At 36.6% G+C, this 22772-nt stretch overlaps 1 protein-coding gene across 2 annotated transcripts in view; it reads left to right on the forward strand.

Annotated features, from left to right (window-relative positions):
- Nucleotides 1-5371: 5371 nt before the first annotated feature.
- LOC111139899 (zinc finger matrin-type 1) overlaps nt 5372-22772 on the forward strand; it is a 36707-nt gene continuing 19306 nt past the window's right edge. For both annotated transcript variants that reach the window (XM_022492326.1, XM_022492327.1), the window contains exons 1-2: nt 5372-5651; nt 21764-21870. In XM_022492326.1, coding sequence (XP_022348034.1) covers nt 5372-5651; nt 21764-21870 — 387 coding nt within the window. The remainder of the gene's footprint in view (nt 5652-21763; nt 21871-22772) is intronic.

Here is a 22772-nt window from a genome sequence, read left to right on the forward strand (position 1 = left end):
GGTGAGGGGGGTTGGGGGGGTGGGATTATGGACATTGGGGAGGGTATGTGCTATGGTGAGTGCTGTGAAGTGTGCAAACCTGGCGATTCACAGACCTGTACCCCTGGGGATAAAAATATATTATATGTTTATAAAAAATAAAATTAAAAAAAAAAGAAAAATAAATAAATAAATAAATAAAACTAAATAACATTATATGTACAATTTTATGCATTTCTTATTTGTGTGTCTCAATCTGTGTATTTGCTTTTCTTTAATTTCATTGTTGTTGAACAACTGTGGATGTTTGCCATTGTTTTTCACCTTCGATTTGTTTGTTAATAAAATTGTTAATGAAACATCACTGTTTTACTTAGATTTGTTTTTATGTCAGTTATATTATTTATATGCCACTAAATTATGTTTTGATTATTTCTTTCATTTTCTTTTTCTAAGATTTTATTTATTTATTTGACAGACAGAGATTACAAGTAGACAGAGAGGCAGACAGAGAGGAAGGGAAGCAGGCTCCCTGCTGAGCAAAGAGCTTGATCCCAGGACCCTGGGATCATGACCCAAGTTTTTTTTTTTTTTTTACTGGTTTCTCAAATATGCAGATATATTCCTTCATTTATTTTGGTATCTCTGACTTCCACCTTAAACCTTTTACACATGCCTCCACCTGCCTTTTCTTTCTATGATATGGGGAGTTGGTAGTTAAAGCTTAGTCAAGGCAATACAGTGCCCTCCCTGTAGCCCAATGATGTAAACAAACCATTTCAATCACTAAATTAAAAACCACAGAATAGTTAATTACATTAACAAGGTTCAGTTCACATTCCTTAAGTGGGATTAATGAGCCCAATATAACATCACTGCTGTAAGAAGACAAAATTATGGAAAACGTCTAGCCCATGGCAGGGTTTTGTCAATTTTTACATTCTGCAACATCCCACTTCCTCTCTCTCCTGTTAAAGAAATTAATTTGGCATTCACTTAGTAGCATTACTGTCAGAGAGAGCAGTGATAAGTGTAAAAGGAAGAAAGGAAAGTAAATGCTCATTGTCATAATGTATGACTGATATTTGGCGGCATTTTTTGTATTATGACACATCACCAAATGGAACTAGGGAATGTGGAGAAAATTAACTAACTACTTTGTTTTATTTCATGCATTATACTCTCCCCCCTTTTTACTGTTTGATTGAACAGCAGGCACATAATTTTCTATGGAGCTTAAGAGGGCATAATTAATTCCATAATTTAATAAATATTTGTTGGTGCACTGTTGTGGAGGGGAATGTAAACTGGTGCATACACTGTGGAAAACAGTATGGAGTTTCCCCAGAAAGTTAAAAATGGAGCTACCTTATGATCCAGCAGTAGCACTACTGGATATTTACCCAAAGAATATAAGACTACTAATTTAAAGGGATACATGCACCCCTATGTTTATAGCAGCATTATTCACAATAACCAAATATGGAAGGACCCCCAAGTTTCCACTGATGGAATGGATAGAGAACATGTAATATATATACAGTATATTTTTATCATAAAAATAATGAAATCTTGCCATTTGTAATGACATGGATAGAGCTAGAGAGTATAATGCTAAGCAAAATAAGTACTTCAGAGAAAGACAAATACCATATGAATTCACTCATATGTGGAATTTAAGACACAAAACAAAATAAATGAAGAGAAAAAATAAGAAAGAGAGACAGAGAGAGGAAAATCAAGAAAAAGACTCTTTTTTTTTAAATATTTTATTTATTTATTTGACAGACAGAGATCACAAGTAGGCAGAGAGGCAGGCAGAGAGAGAGGAGGAAGCAGACTCTCCGCTGAGCAGACAGCCAGATGCGGGGCTCGATCCCAGGACCCTGAGATCATGACCTGAGCCAAAGGCAGAGGCTTTAACCCACTGAGCCACCCAGGCACCCAAGAAAAAGACTCTTAACTATAGAGAAGAAACTGATGATTACCAAAGGGGAGGTGGGGAGGAGATGGATTAAATAGGTGATGGGGATTAAGGAGTAGACTTGTGATGAGCACAGGAAGTGTTGAATCACCATATTGCACACCTAAAACTAATATAACGCTATATGATAACTAACTAGGATAACAATAGAAACTTAATAAGTATTTATTGAAAGCTATAGTCCAAAGATAGGAAATTATAACTACCACACAGAGGTCAGAGGACTGCAGAAAACTATTGTTAATTTTACATGTCCTCCAGAGACTTTGGGTGCAAGAGTTGTGTAAGAATGCTAAAGCCACCACAAAAATTCATGTTTTATATCTTTTGGAATCCATATAAAGAACGACTTTCATCCCCATTCCATTTTAAAATGTCATACAAATGTGTATCATCGGTAAGACCTAAACCATATTCAGAATCCTGCTGGCCAAGAAATCTGAGAAATATAATTTATAGGCTTCCAATTTTTGCAACACATGGGAGTGCATAGAAAGAGGTAGAAAGGCTTCCCAGTGTTACCTGACAATATCAAAAAGGTCCTCTGAGTTTTATTCCTCTAACACTTCTAATGATTTTTTAACATACCAGATTTCCTATATTAAATCTTTTCTGTTTAAAAAACCTAGTACAGGGCACCTGGGTGACTCAGTGGGTTAAACCTCTGCCTTCAGCTCAGGTCGTGATCTCAAGGTCCTGGGATCGAGCCCCGAGTTGGGCTCTCTGCTCAGCGGGGAGCCTGCTTCCTCTTCTCTCTCTGACTGCCTCTCTGACTGCCTCTCTTCCTACTTGGGATCTCTGTCTGTCAAATAAATAAATAAAAATATTATTTAAAAACCTTATAAAATACCTAGTGCAGTTTCTCTTTTGCTGACTAAGTCCTGAGTGATATATACTCCCCAAAGATTTTGATTGGATAGTTTTTATACAAGTGGATGGCGATTCATATTTTGAGAAGCAATATTTTTAAGGGCCCATTCAATGTTTTATTTAATATAAAACACATACATAATGTATGTATACATATATTATGCATATATAACTTGGAATACTATCTAATGAACATGAACCTTGAATAAATCAGATTCCCATCTCCTTCTCTCTTTAGCCTTGTCCACCTCTTCTTCTTTAATGAAAAAGATGAAAATCATCATGGATTTTTAAAAATTCCAGGATAAAGTCTAAAGTGGTAGTTTTGGGGCTCCATGTAGTGGGTTCAAGGAAAGTGCTGATGGAGGTGAGGGCAGGACAGCCAGCAAGGACATGAATGGAACTAAAGGGTATTATGCTAAGCAAAATAAGTCAATCAGAGAAAGACAATTATCAATTATGAGGAATTTGAGAGATAGGGCAGGGGGTCGTGGGGGGAAGGGAGGGAAAAAAATGAAACAAGATGGGACCAGGGAGGGAGACAAACTATGAAAGACTCTTAATCTCAGGAAATAAACTGAGGGTTGCTGGAGGGGGGTGGGGGAGTAGGGATAGGGTGGCTAGGTTATGGACATTGGGGAGGGTATGTGTTATGGTGAGTGCTGTGAATTGTGTAAGACTGATGATTCACAGACCTGTACCCGAGAAGCAATGTTTTTGAGGGATTTCCTCCACCTACGCACAATATTGGAAGGGATAAAATTGCATTCCCTCTCTAGGCTTTCCTTGTCCTATTGGCTATTTCAGTGGAATATTTCTTGTGTGTGATCTATCCAGTAGATCTATCATTGCTTTGATGAGTAAACATTGCACTAACTTCCAGAAAGACAGGATAGAAAGTTAGAGAAACCATTCAGTACCTCAGATAATCGTGAGTAAATTACTGAACCACAAAACAGCAAAGACATGTTCCTGAGAGCCCAGTATTCCAAGTCTTCAGATTTGCTAATCAGAAATGCACAGTCAATACTGCCAAATTTTCAAATGCTTTTAGGAAACTTTTTCTTGGCATGAAATGACCATTTCAAATATTGACAAGGAAGTAATAAACAACTTTACAGTTAAACAAAACATTTCTGTGGGACAGACCTAGGGATTTAGTGGCATAGCCTTAGGAACCACTGGTTCAAGACCTTGACTCTAGGACTCTACTGTGCTGGAGCATAAGTATTCAAAAATAAAACAAACTGTCTTTTGTATCAGAATGTTTCCAGGCTATGGAGAAAAAAGGAGCACAATACAAATATTCATGGGATATAGGGGCAGCACAGAAGAGGGTGGAATTAAGTCTAAGTAGGACAGAACAGGTTACTGGAGGAATGTATTATCTGGGTTTCAAGGGATGTATAAGGGCTCATGAGACATGTGCTTAATGTGGGGAAAGTGCATTTCAGGAAGAAGGAACAATATATACAACATTGCATAATGAAATGACAGTCTTCATAGGAATCTGTAATTAATATTGCAGAATCATAAAGTAAGAGTGGTGAGGTGGGAGCTATGAAGGAATTGAAATCAGAGGAAAGGAGACCAGTAAGACAGAAGCCATAGTTCTGACAAGAGATGGTGACTTGAAATAGGGTAATGGAAATAAGACTGGAAGGGAGAATACCCAAGAGAAACTTTCGCACACAAGCACCAGGACACATATCCATCAATAGGTAAATGAATGGGATATTATACAGCATTAAAAGTGAATGAGCTACAGCTACATGAGTGAATCTTAGAAACAAAATGTTTAGCAAAAGAAAAACGTCCCAAAATGCTACTTAGAAAAAGATACAAATAGATCTGTATTTGAAAAGTAAAAAACATTGTTTAGGCATATATGTATGTAATAAGAATATACGTAGCAAGAGCATGGAAATAGTAAATGTAAACCAAGATACTGGTTTCTTTAGGATGGCAGTTGGCGGAAAATGTTGAGAAGTTTTAAATTATCAGTAATATTCCAGCTTTTTGGTTGGGTACCAGATTCACAGGTTTTTACCATAATTTAAAAGGGTAGATGGATCGATAATAGTCATTTACGGCCCCAAGACGAAAATGTCATGACCAAATATTCTGTTTATTTCTGTTCTCTGTACTGAGGGCTACAAGAAAGACATATTTTGGAGGTGAAATCGGTTGGTTTCCAGACGTTTTTTAAACCTTAAATTGGTTTTAGATCAGCTCCTCCAAAGGAAGAGGCCTCACTGTGTGAGGCCCACGTGCTTTTACATCCCGCGCTTTTTGCCCTTTGCCCTTGGCCATCATCGCTTCCCCTCCAAAGGGAAACGGGTGACGCCAAGCGGTGGGGAAGGGGGAGGTGCAGCCCGCGGGTCCAAAGAGTTCCTATTGGTGGGGAGAAGGAGCGAGAACGAGGCTCGAGCTGAAGCTTGGAAAAGAGGGGTGAAGGGGGAGGGGCTAAACGGAAGGCGGGGCTAAAAGAGCTTAACTGGAGTGAGGCGCAAGTGCAATTGTCCGCGCGTCGCTGCGATGGCGGCGGCGCCGAGCACAGTCACACCGCTGGCGGCAGAGTCTTCCCCTCAGGAAGCTACCGTCTCTGCCGCCTCCTCCTCCTCCTCCACCGCCTGCGCGGCGGCGGCGGTGGCGGCGGCAGTGATTGTGCCTGCCTCCTCCGCCACCTCCACCCCTGCCAGCCCGCCTGCCGGTGGCTGTGGCGACGGCGGCGGCGGCTTTGGCGGCTCCACTATGGCGGCGGCGGGGAGGGGGGGCAGTAGTTTTAAAGTAGACACCCGCCCTTGCCTCAGAGAAGGTGAGTTCCCGTCCTGGGCTGTGGGAGCGGCCCCATCTCCTTCGCTGCCTCTCTTCAGCCTGTCCGAGATCGGACTGGGCGCGGTTAGCCATCGCCCCACCCCCCACCTGCTGTGGCGCAGTAAAGGCCAAGCTCGCCCCGCCCCGCCCTGCCATAGTAGCCCCGAGTGTGCAAGACGGACCGAAGCAGAGAGGGGCTTCCCTACTTCGCCCCCACAAAGGATGGAGGGGATCCCCAGGAAAAGGAGCTGCAGGTATTAACAAGGCAGGAGTTTGAAGGGAAGAGAAATACCACATAGTTTTTCTCCCAGCGAGGGTGCCTCAGTATGGTCTACGAAGCTGAGGTGCGATTTGGTTAAAAAAAAAAAGAGAGAGGAGGCAAGGTAGAAGTGCTGTGGAACTGGACGGTCAGGAAAAGGGAAGGAGGACTGATGGAGAAAGGGGGCAGATATTTTTTTAAAAAGGTTGAAGAAATAAGTAAGAGGGAGGAAAGCCCATGTGGTGAAATTCATCCTGCAGTGTAGAAACTTGGAGTAGGGTATTTAAAGAGAAAGGAGGTTAGGAATCTGGGAAGGTTAGAGTGTATACTTGAGCTTTAAAGTAGGAGCTATTAGATTTTAGGATCATAGGGTCTGGTGGAGGGCGTTGTACTAAGAAAAGATAAATGAATAGCGTGGTAGAAGCACAGGTTTCAGAAATCACTTTGGAGAGTTTTCTTTGGCTATTTGAGAGTGTGACCTTGTAGAGCAAGGTTTAGGGGCCCATCTTTGAGATGATTTTGATTTTAAGAAGTGCTGTTTTACGTACCAACACATACTACTCCTAACATAAAAAGATATTTCTTGGCGATTTCAGTAATAAGTGGTTTCTAGTTCACACAAAATACTATATACTAGTAAACAGCCTACTAATAGCAAACTGTAAATTTTGCCATTGAAATGTGTTTTAAAGCAGTGCTTGAAAATGCTTCTTAGATTATTGAGACCGATTCCACTACAGAAGAGCTCAGTAAAGCATTTAGCCATCGTCAATTTAGTAATTAATTTCCAGTATTTGTGTGTTACCTTATGTTGCTAACTGGCCTCCAAAGTGAAAGATGTGGACAACAAAGTGAAGTAGAATAATTTAAGTTCCTTTTTCTTTGGACACCCCATTAAAATTACCCCATAAAAATTATTTTCTCTTCACATTTTTAAATGGTACATCCCTCTGTGCTATTTCATAACCTTTCACACCTTTCACTTTGGAGGAATGGCAAAGCAGTAAAAGAAAATCCTTTATAATATTGGTCATAGGCACATTACATAAATGCCACTTACTTAATATGGAAGTCAGAAATATACTGTGATAATGGTGATGTCTTTTTATTTATTAACTCTTTTATTGAAGGCAACTGTTGAAAGACTGTAGTGTCTTTAGTCAGCCTGGATTTGTACAGTTGTTTCAGGATGAAAATAGGAAATCTGGATTTTTTGTTTTTATACCAAACTATGTATAACTAGAAAGAAGGAAAGAACAATTTTTAGAGGTGGTTGAGATCACAATTCAATCTGGCTGTCATGGCCTTTCCACAGTATCTCCAGTATTCCAGTGTCTCATGGATATCTCATGGAGCAAATGGCTTTTTGCCTGCCTCTGTGACTGGCTTGATTATAGTATCTTTGTATTTATGTAGGTATTGATGGCTTTAAGAGATAGAAATTCATAAAGTAGCAGCAATACCCTGTAAATACTATTACTAGCTGGCAAAATGAAGAGAGCTCTAGCATAGGTGTCTGGTGCAGTGAACTTAGATTCTATTGTTCATATACTAGATTTTGTGACCCTGAACAGATCACAAACTTCCTGAATTTGGGTTTTGAAATTTCTGAAATAGAGGTTTTAGACCAGCCAAACTCCAAGGTTGATTTCAGATCTGAAAATATGAACCATGATTTTGCGGTTCTGCATTGATACTCTCGATGGCATTTCATGGCTGTGCAGTAGGACAGTAATTCATAAGCCCTGAGAAACTTTGGCCATAGTTCCCATTTGACATTCAGTGAGTAATGAAATCTGTGTTGTTAGTGTCGAGACCATTTACTAGGATGTGAAAAACCAAATATAATTGCTACCTAAAAATTATCTCTTACCATTTCATTTTAGGTGAATATCCTTCATTAATGTTTCACTCCAAACCAAAACTCTCTTACCTTTCCACTTAACAAAAGATAAATAGGTGATATAGTACACTATCGAAGACATTGTTAGGTCTCAAAAATATTTTTGTTTAGGTATATATAGAGACTATAAATGGTTGCCAGTAGTACAATAATAGGTAAAGGAGAAGAAAGAGAAATGTTGCTTAATGGTGTATCTTTTGCTTGTTTGTTTTTTGAGCCTTAGTTAGGAAATTGGTCTAAACAGTGACAAAGAATTGTCAAGATTCCAGTTATTATAGGTCCACTCCAGATAGAACCATTAAAAGTGGTTTGATTAGGAGTTTGCTAAACTATTTTCAACTATAGCCAACATCTTTCTTGGGGTTGATAATGAGCAAATGTCTGTGGAGATTAGAAATTGCCAAGCAGAGGAGATGAAAAGCTTTCAATGTTACAAATGGGAAATTCGGTAATAAAAACAAAACAAAAGAAATGCCAAGTAAATGGGCATATGACAAAACACATACCTACCCAGAATTCGTGGTAAGAGGAGTCATGAGATTTTATAGGACACTTCATTTTTCATTCAATTCATTCAATTTCATTCAATTTTGAAAGTGTTAAAAAACATTTTCAAAAATGTTTAATGGCTCAAAAATGAACTTTCACCCAGTGTTGATGTCCCAATGTAATCATAGTAAAAATCAAAATGAAAACAAATCCCTTTTATTTACCTCTTCCTTTTAAGAAAAATAATTTCTTTAAGTGGGTTGTGTTTTAGATTGGAGGACATGCTGGCTTTTTATTTAGTTAATAATCCGTTTGCATAGCAATTACCCAACAATTACCTTTGTCTCCGTATTATTCAGTAAAGTTTCAAATCCACCATAAGAAAACCTAGTTAATGGCCTTTCCTTCATTTATTCAGGAATCATTTATTTAACACTGTATGTGTGTGTGTGCCGGGCACTACACTAAGTGATGAGGATATAGGTGGATTAGACGTGGCTATATTAAAGAGCTCAATAGTAGTGCTTGATAGTAAAATTATAAAATGAATAAATAACTGGGAAAAGTACAATTTTAAATAACACTTGTCAAACTCTTAAACTATCAGGACTGCCCCATTGTTTATTATAAATCTGTATTCTGCCTGTGGTGTCTTACATACTACAGGCACACTAAAACACATTATATTATAAATGTAGTATCTAGAAAGGAATTAGCAAACTGTTAGAATTAATTTTTAATTCTTTACATTTGGCAGGGTGGGGCTGTCTGGAGCGAGGTTAATGACCACTTATTCGTTTTTGACCCCCTGTTTTTAATTAGGTGTCAATATGTGATAATACTGACTAAGCGTGTCCCCTCCTGTATTCATCACATATCTGTTATGGTATGAACTTTGATTCTTTTCCACCTGAAACTAGTCTTGGAGATCCATTCACATTTACGAATCTGTTGGAATGAATGGCATGGTACTTTTCTGACACCAAGTAGTTGTCATAGGATCAAGTAAATATACACAGGACTTGAATTCATTTTATAACTTTACAAACAGGCAGGATTCCAAAGCTAATGAGCCACAGAGTGCTTATAATTATGAAGGTCAGGGACTTAGTTTAAATAAAGACAGAGTTAATACTGAACATGTAACTAGTACTCCCAGTTATTTCATTAATTACGTTGTATTTTGTAATTCTTAATATGCTATAGGAAAGCCTTCATTATGTTTTTATTGTAACAATCTATGTAAAATAGCTAAACTTGACAAACTTATAGGTCAAGTACTAATCTTATAAACTGAGAAAGTAAGGATACTAGATAACATTATAACTGATTGTTCATAATGCTCCCAGGTACAAATCTGCATTTCTGGCACAAATAATCTTTCTGAAGACTCCTTAAATGGGTTGTGACATTTAGGGGGGAAAAGAGTTAAAACACCTTGGCAAGGTTAATATGTTCCATTTTCCACTTTAACTTAGTGTTGAGCTCTGTTTATCTTTCCTTTATATGATGGCATTAAAAAATTGTAAAGGTCAAATCAGTTATTAAAAAATCGTTTTAAATCAAAATGTTTGAGGGAGGCTATCTCGAAAGGTGTAATCATGGAGAAAAAGCACATAAGCTCTTTTCAGAATTAAAATGATGATTTCTCTGGTTTATTAATACCTGACTACATCTGAGACTAATAGTAAAATTTATGTTTATATGATTGCAGACAACTCTTCTGAGCTTTGCTCCATTCTTGTCACTTTATTAAAATAGGATGTGAAGACATTTTTTACAATGCTATTTTTTTTTGCAAGATTAGTTGGACTGTGAAATTCCCACTTCAACAAAGCATTAAAGCAGTTAATAGCTAGTTATTGCCAAAAACATCTGATGGGTTGTCTTGAGGAAGAAATTTAGTGTTTTGTACAACTAAATCTAATTGTCATGCAACAAATGCAAGTAAGATTCCTTTTTTAATTGTAGCCATTTATATATAGAATCATCTAATTTGAATAAGCTTAAATTTACCAAGATAACCAAAGAACATTTCATTGGAGTGAACAAGAAAGTTCTTATACTTAAAACTGAAGGATGTTACAATCTGCCTTTCCTCGAAGATCTTGTATGGGTTTTTTTTTTTTTTTTGATTTGTTTGTTTTTGAGAGAGAGAGAGAGAGCCTGCAGCCATGGTGCCTGGCACGCCGGCAGGGGGCGGGGTGTTGGTGTAAAAGGGAGAGAGAATCTTAAGGAGGCTCCCCGCCCAGTGCAGAGCCCAACAAAAGGTTTGATCTCAGGACTGTCAGATTACGATCTGAGCCAAAATCAAGAGTCAGACACTTAACTGAATGAGCCACACAGGCACCCCAGATCCTGTATGGTTTTTAATTTCATTAGTGAGAGTGGACCAAATTGTAGGCATAGATTCATTATTTTTTTCTGACTCATGGCCATAAATATTTTTCTCTTATCACAAAAAATCTATTACGTCCTAAATCATCTGGTGTTGTCTAATAGTATTATAAGAAAGTTTCAAATAAAATAATTTGGATCTCACACTTAATTGCGTTTTTGGATACAGAAGTTAAGGGTATTTTACTTTAGCATAATAATGCAACTATTCGGAGTAGATACAATCCAATAAAGTTCTCTAAAAATGAGTTTCTGGGAAGTGAATCCTCTTTGCTTTTTGTATCATCAAAGGCAGATAAACAAGCTGAATTGAATATTTTTGTATCAACATAAGGGATTCTAATCCACAGGATGTTAATTATTGGTACTTACATTTGTATTTCACTTACTTAAAAACATCCCTCAGCTGTTACTAATGCCTCTCCTCAGACTTCTGGAACTTTTTCATAGTTCAAATCCACTTGAATCTGGAATCATATAATTTAACTTCCCCAATCCTTTGTTTCCTATGACCTCTTTGGGCTTTTTAGCTTCCTTACTTTGAAATGAGAACAGTAGACTAAATCAGTTATAAACTAGAACCAGTTTTGCTGCACAAGGGACATGTGTCAATGTCTGGAGATATTTTTGTTTGTCACAGCTGGGGAGTGCTACCAACTTCTACTTGCTATAGACTGGGGATGGATGCTGTTAAATGTCTTACCATGCATAGAATAGCCCCTCACAACAATGAATTATGTGGTCCTAAGTGACAATAGTGCTAAGATTCAGAAATGTTGGGCTAGATGATCTCTAAAATTACTCTGATCTGAAAAAAAGTTATTATAAAGATGTTCTTTATTTATTTCACAGAGAAAGAGACAGAGTGAGAGCAGGAACACAAGCAGGGGGAGTGGGAGAGTGAAAGCAGGCTTCCGGCCAAGCAGGGAGCCCGATGTCGAGCTGGATCCAAACCCTGAGATCAGGACCTGAGCCAAGGGCAGACACTTAAGGACTGAGCCACCCAGGCACCCCTGAAATTAAGTTATTATATATAATGTTAAGTAAAACCTTGAGCTACTGAATTAGTAAACAAGCATACTTTATCAAGTGATTATGTGTGTTAAACATTTTTTTAAAATTTTGTTTCATTTAATAATCACCATGTCCTGGGAGAGACATTGTGTTTCTGTACTTTTTAGATAAAAAAAAAAACTGGCTCAGAGTGGTGGTTAAACAATTTGCTCAAGAATATATAGTTAGAAGTAGAGATAGGATTTGAAACTATTTGACCAACTCAAAAGCTTATTTTTCTTCCTACTACCCACTGCTGTAGGTCATAGTTTTTTTGCCCATTCCAAATTATTATGAAAATTTTGCTTTCTCAAATCATGTAAACATTCCTGTAGGAAAGAAATAAGGAGACTAAACACTTGGGACACCTGGGTGGCTCAGTCAGTTAAGTGTCTGCCTTCGGTTCAGGTCATGATCCCAGGATCCTCCGATTGAGTCCCACGTTGGGTTTCTTGCTCAGTGGAGAGCCTGCTTCTTCCTCTGCCTGCCAATCCCCCTGCTTGTGCTCTCCCTCTCTCTCTGAAAAGTACGTAAAATTTTAAAAAAGACTAAACACTTTCATTAATAGGAAATTAGTTGATTCTTTCTCTCACCAAAGGCTAACACCATACAAAAATATAATCAAATTGTAGGAGTGCCAAATACTTGAACTTTCTTATCAGATCCCATTTATGGTTTGTCACAAAACCACTCTTTCATTTAAAATAACCCTTATGAAAATTAATTAATTAATTAACTCTTATAATTGTTATTCAAGAGAGGATCACTTAGCTGATAACAGAAAAACAAAGGTTTATTACTTGCTCATGCATTTTCCTCTGAGTGATAGGTTGACTGCAGGGGAACTGCCTGCCCTTTATGCTGTGGTTGAGGGAGGAGAAGGTGCTTTGTCTTTTATTTTAACTTTTTTCAGTATTTTATTACATTTCTTATTGTGGCCAGATAAACATAATGTAAAACTGCCATTTTAAACATTTTTAAGTGTGCATCTCAGTGGCATTAAATACATCCCTGTTGTTAGGCAACCTTTCCCACTATCCATCTCCAAAAATTTTTCATTGTCCCAAACTGGAACTCTGTACCGGTAGGTCAGAGTTTTGCTATATGACCATATTTCTCCAACCTAAAGAATTTTCTGATGTATCTAATTTCTGGAAAATAAAATATTTAAAAGATATTCTTAGTATGTTAACAGTTGACAACCTGAGGAACTGTACTGTTTATTGTGACCACAGAGGACAGCATTGCAAAGTTGTTTTACTCTCTTAATATTCTGAATTTAAACAGGAGTATACATTAAACATTGGTTTTATTTCATCTGTTCCATATCCTTTAAGCTGTAACTCCATTATCAGCCTCAGGTCTCTTTCCATTTTGAACCTAGTTTTGTTTGTTTGTTTGTATTTAAAGATTTTGTTTATTTATTTGACAGAGATCACAAGTAGGCAGAGAGGCAGGCAGAGAGAGAGGGGAAAGCAGGCTCCCTACTGAGCAGAGAGCCCGATGCGGGGCTTCATCCCAGGACCCTGGAATCATGACCTGAGCCGAAGGCAGAGGCTTTAACCCACTGAGCCACCCAGGCGCCCCTTGAACCTAGTTTTTGATAGTGCTTTCCTACTTCCTAGTGCTTTTTTTTAATGGTAAAATGCAAAGAAGTGCTATCAGCATGAGAAACTCCTATGTTTCAAAGAGCGTATATCCCAGTCTTCATTTGAGAGTGCACCATTATATCACTAAGATCTTGCAATCAAGCTACACTAAGATGGGCTTTGATTCTGAGTATAAAATCTTTCTCCCCTATCCATATCTCTTTTCCAAATTTATTTTTTTTCTTTTCCAAATTTATGAGGGCATATAAAATTCATATATGTCAGAGAATGAAGAACAGTTGAGAAGTACTATTTTAGGAATATTAAAGCAACATTGGGAGATATTTATCTTCCCATGTTCAAAGAACTTTACTTGCTGCAGATGAGGAATGAAGTCACACTTCACAGCATTTATTGTTTTGTCATTTGATGTTCTAAAGTGTAATCTACTTACATTTTTAACCCTAGCTCTCCTAACTTCTAACTAAATTAGATTGGAAGATACAGGACCCTCTGCCATGAATTTGATGTATTCATTGTCAGAAAAGAAAACTGATCCACTTATACCTAAATTATACCAAAATAATACCCTAATTTGCTAAAAAAAAAATTTATTGACACTAACTATAATGACCAAAACATTATATTTAGTAATAGAAGTGCTGTGTGTGTTTTTGCAAAGACATGCCTTGGAGAGAATCAATTTTAGGGTTGGGGCATTGATAAGAAAATGCAGATAATAGAGGAATAGGGGAAGAAATATTGGGACCTTTTGAATTTTTAGGCCCTAAAGTCTGTACGACTTTCGCTGCTTAAAATTTCAAATCATCTTTTGTGTTTCCTGATAGACTTATTATTTGGAAGGAGCTAAGATATTTGGATCCTTCTATAAGTGCCCTACCAAAATTTTGCTCCTCTTTGTATTTCTATCTAAAATACAACATTTTCTTATTGATAACTATCAACCCGTATATGGTCAGGTACAAAGAAACTTTACAAATGGGTATCTGGAAGATTGTGTTATGTTCTTAGTCATATAGCTAGTTAATAGGGTAAAGGCTAATGCAGTCTCTCATTCTAGTGCTTTTTACAACTCTTACTGCTTTGGGAATTAAGAATCTCTATAAGCCATATTTAACAACCAACCAATAAAACTACATTTGTTTCAAATTCTGACCAGTATATAAAGAGAAAAGATGTAAAGAGAGTGTAAAGAAGAAAAGGAAAAAGAGGAAGAAACAAATTGTCAAGTTTCTTCAGCTATTCGTTCCTACCAGAACCAGTTCCAAAGCCCCGGTGAGAACACTTACTTTGTGAGAACACTTATTTTAGTTCGTGGCATATAGTGAGTCCACAACAAACATTAGCTTCTGTTCCAGCCATCTTCCTCACAGCCAACATCATTTATTCACATGACCCCTCACTTAACATCTATTCCCTGAATTTGGCCTGTCCTTTAGGTCTTCCCCCTGAGACAGGCTGGGAATATCACCAATTTCCTCTCCCACTTTCAGAATTGGCTATATAGGTCATTCATTTCTGGGAGTCTAAAAATCATGTCTCAAATGGTGGGGATGGGGGTATAGCAGGGTCTAAAGGAACATTTTTTAGCATCTCTTGTGAATTGGACATGTATTTCTTATATATGCCAAACCTAGAGAGGAAGTTTCTCATTCAAGACTTTGGCTTTTTTTTTTAATTTAATTTAATTTTTTTTCAATGTTCCAAGATTCATTAAGAACTAGCTCTCAGGGAGGCACCTGGGTGACTCAGTGGGTTAATAAGCCTCTGCCTTCAGCTCAGATCATGATCTCAGGGTCCTGGGATCGAGCCACACGTCAGGCTCTCTGCTCAAGGGGGAGTCTGCTTCCCCCCCCCTCTCTCTGCCTGTCCCTCTGCCTACTTGTGATCTCTCTCTCTGTCAAATAAGTAAATTAAATCTTTATTAAAAAACAACTAGCTTTCAGAGAAATCTTGGGCAGAATTAGGCACTTACTATGTAACTTTGGAGAAATTGCTTGACATTTCCAATCTTAAGGTATAACCTTAGAAAGTAGCAATCATTACATTCATGTCAAATTTAGGGGAAATGCAGTTTGAAGAAAATTTGGCAGTGTGGGGTGCCCTCTGAAAAAGCAATACCTCATCATGTATGATTGTTCTCAGCAAAAAGCCAGCTTCTACAAGCTTCCTGTCTACAAATTCAGGATCTAAAAAGATCTTGAAAGGCCAGAATTATTGGTAGAATCTACCAAAGGAGAACTTAAATGAGACAAATATAAGTATATTGGGTCTTCTAGGGAGCCATAAAAATTTCTTTCCATATAACTATGTCCTGGAGTGCAGACTTTAACTAGCTCAAGGTGAAAGAGAAGGTTGTATTTTAGTCAAAAGTTAGCCTAGCATGAGCCAATAGTATGATATGCCCACCAAAAAAAAAAAAAAAAAAAAAAATGGCGAAGCTATCTTAGGCTATATTAATAGAAGAGAAATATTCAAAACAAAGGTGAATACACTTAACACTAAGGAACTGTACACTTAAAAATGGTTAAGGTAGTAAATTTTATATTATGCATTCTCATTACAATAAAAAACTGAGGTGATGATCTCATTTTACTAGTTTGTAGTTATTTTGACCCCATTAGGGTGATTGTGCTTAAGTTACACTTTATGAATGGCTAGTATTTAGGTAAACTAGTAAGAGGACTAGAAATCATGCTGCATGACAGAACTGGGATCAATTCACAAAAAGCTAGGGTGGGCGGGAATAAAGATGTAATGATTCTCTTAAAATATTTGAAGATTGCAATTTTAGGAGAGAGATTATACTTAAAATGACTTTAAGGAATAGAACTAGGACCAGTGGAAGCTCTGAGACAGTATGAGGCTCAACAGTGATGCATGAGCATCACCAAGGAACTTGTTAAAAGAAACAAACAACTGTATGTTCTTGGTCCCCCACCCCAGAACTATGAATAAGAAGTTCCGGGAATGGGACCCAATAATTAATTAATCTTTTAACAAGTTTCCAGGTGATTCTGATGAACGCTAAAGTTTGAGACCTACCTCCCCGCCAAGGAAAACAGATTTTTCAGTTCAACAGATTCAACAACAGAATCACCTGGAAAGCTTTAAGAAACGGAAAAAAAAAGGCCAAGAAACTATGATGGGGAACCACTCTCAGAGATTCTGGTTAATTGGTCTGGATGGAGTCTGGGTTTTGGTATGTTTTAAAAATAACCTGGAGACTTCAATGTGCAGCCAGGGTTGGAACTACCTTTGTGAAAAGTTGAACTGGCATCACTAGGTAGGCTGTTTAAGAGATTACTTGGGGGACCGTATTTAACAACACAAATTCTTGGGCTTCAACTCCAGAGATTTATATAGATTTGAGGTCGTGCCAAGGAATACTTTTTTTCTTTCCTTTTTGTTCTTTCTTTTTTTTTCAAAAATCATTTCAGGTTAGTCTAAAGCACAGTTAGTTTGATAAGTATCATAGATGACAAAACCTGTATATCAATCAGCTTAGTCACCAAATAGATATTGGACAGCTGTTATTTGTAAGGATCTGAGCCTGTCCTGTAGGGCAGTGATTCCCAACATGGTTGGTTATCAGAATCACTTGTGGTTGGATTGAACCACCCACAGAGATTTTTAGTTCAGCACGTATGATTTTGGAAAAACTGCATGTGAATTTGATGTGATACCCTGATTGAGAATAATTTTTACATGAAGATGTGTACCTGAAAATTTGAACGTAGATTTAATCATATTTGAATTGATTAGGAAAGCATGCTATTTAAAGAAAATTAGGGTCAGTCCTCCTAAGTACATTTTAATCTGCATCATCACTCCAGTATCTTCTTGTTAAATTACAGATTTTTGTATTTTAGTTTTTGATTCACTGAAGTCAGAACATCAGCACATTCTTTATATTACAGTCACAAAGAACACCCACTGACAAGTAATTGTAGGTGAATTTATTTGATTTAAGGTCAAAATTCTGCTTCTTGCATCAGGAACATTTTGTAAGCTTAAATGTGATAGATCTAAAAGCTTATCATATTCATAGCAAGTTCTAAGCTCAGGATTTAATGCCCCTTGGTTTTGATAGTTACGTCTCTTATGTCCATTTCTTCCTCTCTGTGCCTGCTGCCCCTCCTCTGATTCAAGCGTCAATGACCTCTTGCCTGCAACTGATTCCTAACTCTTACCCGCATTTTGAGCTACTTCTTTTCCTTTTTTGAATGCAGAATTCAATCCAAATGCCCTAGTGAACACAACTATGATTTGGCCTCATTCCAACCTTCCAATTATTGTCCTTCATATACTTGCCTTTCCCCAAATCTGTTTATTCCACTTTTTTATATGAATTTTACACATCTTTTAAATCTTAGTTCAAAACTTGTTCTCTAGAAAGCTTTTCTCAAACTCCTCAGCAGGAACACACTGTACCTTGTGTCCTTTATCACATATGACATTTAATCTTGGGATCATAGTTTTTTCTATATGCTAACTATACACTTACTAAATTTACTAAATTGTAAATTTCTTGAGGTTAGGAATTCATCATTTCTAACATGTGGGATAGTTATGTAAAAATGGGGAAAGTAGAGGTAAAACAAAGTTTAGGTTTAACTTCACCAAATAACACAACGTGACAAGTAATTTTGATTGTACTGAATCCCTATTTTCTAATCTTCAGAATATGTGAAATGCCACTTATTTTGCAGATTTGCTTTAAGGACTAAAGGGATAGGCTGTTGTTTTGTTTGACACATAGAAGGCCTTCAATAGATGCTCATTCTTTTTTAATCTCTCCAAAATGTCTACCATAGTACTTTGAGACTAACATCAGATCATAAAGGTAAATGATCATGAAACTAAATGTCTAAAGGCACTGATAGCCTGAACTAGAATAGTATTATGGGAAATGAAAAGGAAGAGATGAATATGAAATGACATTATAAGCTAGAATGGACATGAAATAGTGATTTGCTGGGGACAAGAATGGCTGAGATTTTGAGCCTGAAAGATTGTGCCATTTAATAAAGAAAAACATACCAAGTACTTGATTGAGGAAATGAGTCAAAGGCATTAAGTCTAGGCAATACCATTCTAAAGAAAAAGTTATAGGGGTGCCATAACTTCGTGGGCTTCATGGAAATGATGTGGGGTACCAGTAATGAAAGGCTGGGTTAAAATATTTGGCCTTGATATTTCCCAGCTTGAGTTGGGAAACACTGAGTTTCAAACATTGAGTATTTAACCTGGGGAAATCTGGAATTTTAAATATTGATCTAAGAGAGAATGAATGTTATATTTTAGGAATTATTGAACCTCTAAACTAGTAGTTTCCTTTTGTCTTCTTAAAGGAAACTGTCCTTTGATAATAAGTTATATTGCCAACAAATTATAATATTTACTAATTAAAGGTTTTAAAGGGAAATTCAAAATCTTACCAGTATGTTCCATTGCATATAATAGTTAATTATATAGGGAAATCCTAAAATATATTGTAACCTCTTTACCTTGCTGATTTTAGAGTCAAAGATAAATCATATATTCTAAAACAATCTAAAAAAGTAATTCATGGGCACCTGTGTGACTCAGTGGGCTAAGCCTCTGCCTTTGGCTCAGGTCATGGTGGTCCTGGGATCAAGCCCCGTGTCCTGCTCTCTGCTCAGCAGGGAACCTGCTTCCCCCTCTCCCTCTGCCTGCCTTTCTGCCTACTTGTGATCTCTGTCTATCAAATAAATAAAATCTTTAAAAAAAAGTAATTCAGAGGGGATTCTGTCGATACATTATAGGGATACATTTTTAAATGTTTGTCAAGGCATTTCTGACATGTTCCTAACTAAAGTTATTCTTTCTTTTTATCAAATTATAATTAACATACAGCATTATATTAGTTCAATTCTGTATGTTTTTCAGAGTTCATCAGGATAAGTGTACCCTTAATGCTTTTATCTATTTTGCCACTTCACCCACCCATTTCCTCTCTGGAAACCACCAGGTTTTGATCTGTATTTAAGAATCTGCTTTTTGGGGTTGCCTCTTTTTTACTTTGTTCATTTGTTTTGTTTCTTAAATCCCATGTATGAGTGAAATGGTATGGTATTTGTCATTTTTCTGACTGATTTAAGTTAGCATTCTGCTCTCTAGATCCATCCATGTTGTAGCAAATGTCAAGATTTCATTTGGCTGAGTAATATTCCATTTGTATATATACATTGCATCTTCTTTATCTGCTCATCTATGGATAGATACTTGGATTGCTTCTACATCTTGGCTATTGTAAATAAGGCTGCAATAAACATAGGGGTGTGTATATCTTTTCAAATTAGTGTTTTTGTTTTTTGAGGGTAAATACCCAGTAGTGGAATTACTAGGTCATACGATAATTCTATTTTTAATTTTTTTAAAGATTTTTTCTATTTTATTTAATTTTATTTCTTTTCAGTGTTCCAGCATTCATTGTTTATGCTCCACACCCAGTGCTCCATGCAATACGTGCCCTCCATAATACCCACCACCAGGCTCACCCAACCCCCCACCCTCCTCCCCTCAAAAACCCTGTTTGTTTTCCAGAGTTTACAGTCTCTCATGGTTTGTCACCCCCTCCAATTTCCCCCAAATCACTTCTCCACTCCATCTCCCAATGTCCTCCATATTATTTTTAATTTTTGAGGAAGCTCCATACTGGTTTCCACAGTGGCTGCACCAATGTTGCATTCCCAACAGTGTATGAGGGTTCCTTTTTCTCCACATCTTTACCAACTCTTGTTAATTTTTGTGTTTTTTATTTTAGCCATTCTCACAGGTGTAAAGAGATACCTCATTGTGGTTTTAATTTGCATTTCCCTGATAATTAATGATGTTAATTATAGTTATTCTTATCTTGGACAAGCAATTTTTTAAGAAAGCCTTTTTAGTGCATATAGCAATACTGAAAATTAAGCTTAGTTGAAGATATCTGACATAACTTTTAAAATAAAAATCTTTACGTGTGCCTGGGTGGCTTAGTCAGTTAAGTGGTTGGCTCTTGATTTTGGCGCAAGTCATGATCTCAGGGTCCTGGGATTGAGTCCCTACATTGGGCTCTGCACTCAGTGGGGAGTCTGCTTGAAGATTCTTTCTCTCCCCCTCTCCCTGTGCCCCTTCCCCTGCTCATACACTCACTCCCTCTAAAATAAATAAATCTTTAAAATAAAATTAATATATTTAAAAGCTTTTAAATAGAAAGTTTTACATGTGTTTTGCAAAAATTAAAACAAGAATAAAATATTTAAGTTTCTCCCTTTGTTCCTTTTCTAGCCCCATTTCCCAGAGTTAACCACTTTTAAATTTAATTTATATCTTTGCATATTTTTTTCTGTGTGGTGTATAATTAATTTTTGTTAGTGTTGGGAACTAGATGTGTTATATTTTTTCTTCTACAATGGGAAATTTCCTTTGGTAATAAGTTATATTTGTAGTTAAGTTATATCTATAATGTAAGTTATATTTATAGTTATAGTTATATAAATATAGTTATACTTATATTTATAGTTTGCCAACAAACTATAATATTTACTAGTTAAAGATTTTAAAGAGAAATTCGAAATCTTACCAGTATGCTTGGTTTAATCAATTTAATGTATCTTTGGCATTTCTCTATGAATATGTGGTATCAACTTATTCATTTAAATAGCCAAATGGTGAGCAAAATTTTTATGTTTTGTGATTTATACCTTATAGATAAATAATAAACTTTGGCAGAATACATTGCAGCTATTAAGAAACTTAGAACTGTAGACCTCAAGCGTAAATGCAGAAAGTTTCAGTATGTGTTATTACTACAGTGAGAAACACTATAGCATAATTTCTAGATGTTCTTACATGAACCTTACTTTGAGGGGCTTATGTGAGACATGTTTTGCCAGATGGGTATGCAGTCTTTTTACAACAATGGAGGATGTCTGCCCACCATGACCAAAGTTTCTTTGTGGTTCCAACCACAAAGAAGATAACACTGGAGCCATAGCTGTCACATAGCCATAGTGACAGTCTTAACGCTTTATTAGGATTATCTCTTGTAAAACAAAAGTCCAAGGCTAGGTTTTTTAATCCTGCCTTTCATTATGGGTACTCTAGATCATCCCATGAAGCTCATGAAGTTATTAATAACCCCATAACTTTTCCTTTGGAATGATATTGCCTAGACTTATCATACCAACTAACTCTTCCTGTATCAGAGATTAGAAATTTACTTAATATACCCATATTGAATTGTATCCTCAATAAGCAAAAAGCTATTACTGTAGTCTCATAAGCACTCAGATTTGAGTGACATAAGAAATAAGATAGTTGAATGAAAAATGATACTTCCAAATATTCATTAATGTGATATACAGTCTCACTTCCCTTTATTTTATTCATAGATATGATTTGGAATGAACAGGAAAAGACTGAACTTTATACAGATAACTTTTGTAATATATGTGGAGTGTTGCTACAATTTGAATCACAAAGGATTTCACATTATGAGGTAGGTTAAAAATAATGGGAATAGAGTCCAAAGGAGGTTTTTATTTTATTTTTTATGGTTTAATGTATACATGTATTTATATATTTGTTTATCTTCTACACTCATTAAAGGAGGTTTTTAAATGTAGCCAATAAACTTCCTATTTTATTGTTTTTGATTGTTATGAAAATCCTGCGAAGTAGGTGATATTATTTCCCTTTGATGGATGAGGAGACTGGCTCAGAGAGGGTCAGTAACTTACTAGCTTAAGTTTGGGGATTTGGGGTTTAAAATCAGTCTTTTTTATTCCAAAGCTTCTTTCCTTTTCTTCACACCATTCTGCCTCCCTTTGTAGTCATCAAGCCACTATATCCTTCATGTCCTTGTAGTAAATATAAGGGAGGCATTATAAAGCTTGAGTAGAAGGGATATTATAGAACTCAAGTCTTCCTTTATAGTAAATAAGGGCTATAAAAACAAAATGAACCAGTCTTGCACTTGACTTAGCCAGCATTTTTTTAAGCATAACCATAGGATTCTAAAGCTAGGAGAGGGAATATTTAAGGTTCTTACTCCTTTGGTTTATTGATTTAAAAACTGAGACTCAGAGGGGTCATGATTCTTCATAGCATCATTGGCGTGACCAAGCTTAAAAATGATTTCTTCTGATTTCAAGTCCAGTGTTCTTTTCTTTCATTTGGTGTTGCCCTCCCCCACCCCATTTCTATATCATAGGATGAGCTATTAGATTTCTTTCATATCTAGTGTCTGGGTTACCAAAGGTACTAAATAAATTTACTTTAAAAAATACAAAGCCAGCTTTACTTTTTAAAACGCACTTCGTCTTGTCCATTGCAAATGTTACTGGCAGCTATATTTCAGTTCTTATGTTGACTGGGATTCAATTACTATAATTACAGATA

Source organism: Enhydra lutris, unplaced genomic scaffold (genome assembly GCF_002288905.1).
Source record: "Enhydra lutris kenyoni isolate GAN:26980312 unplaced genomic scaffold, ASM228890v2 scaffoldscaffold123, whole genome shotgun sequence".
In the NCBI taxonomy this organism is placed as follows: Eukaryota; Metazoa; Chordata; class Mammalia; order Carnivora; family Mustelidae; genus Enhydra; species Enhydra lutris.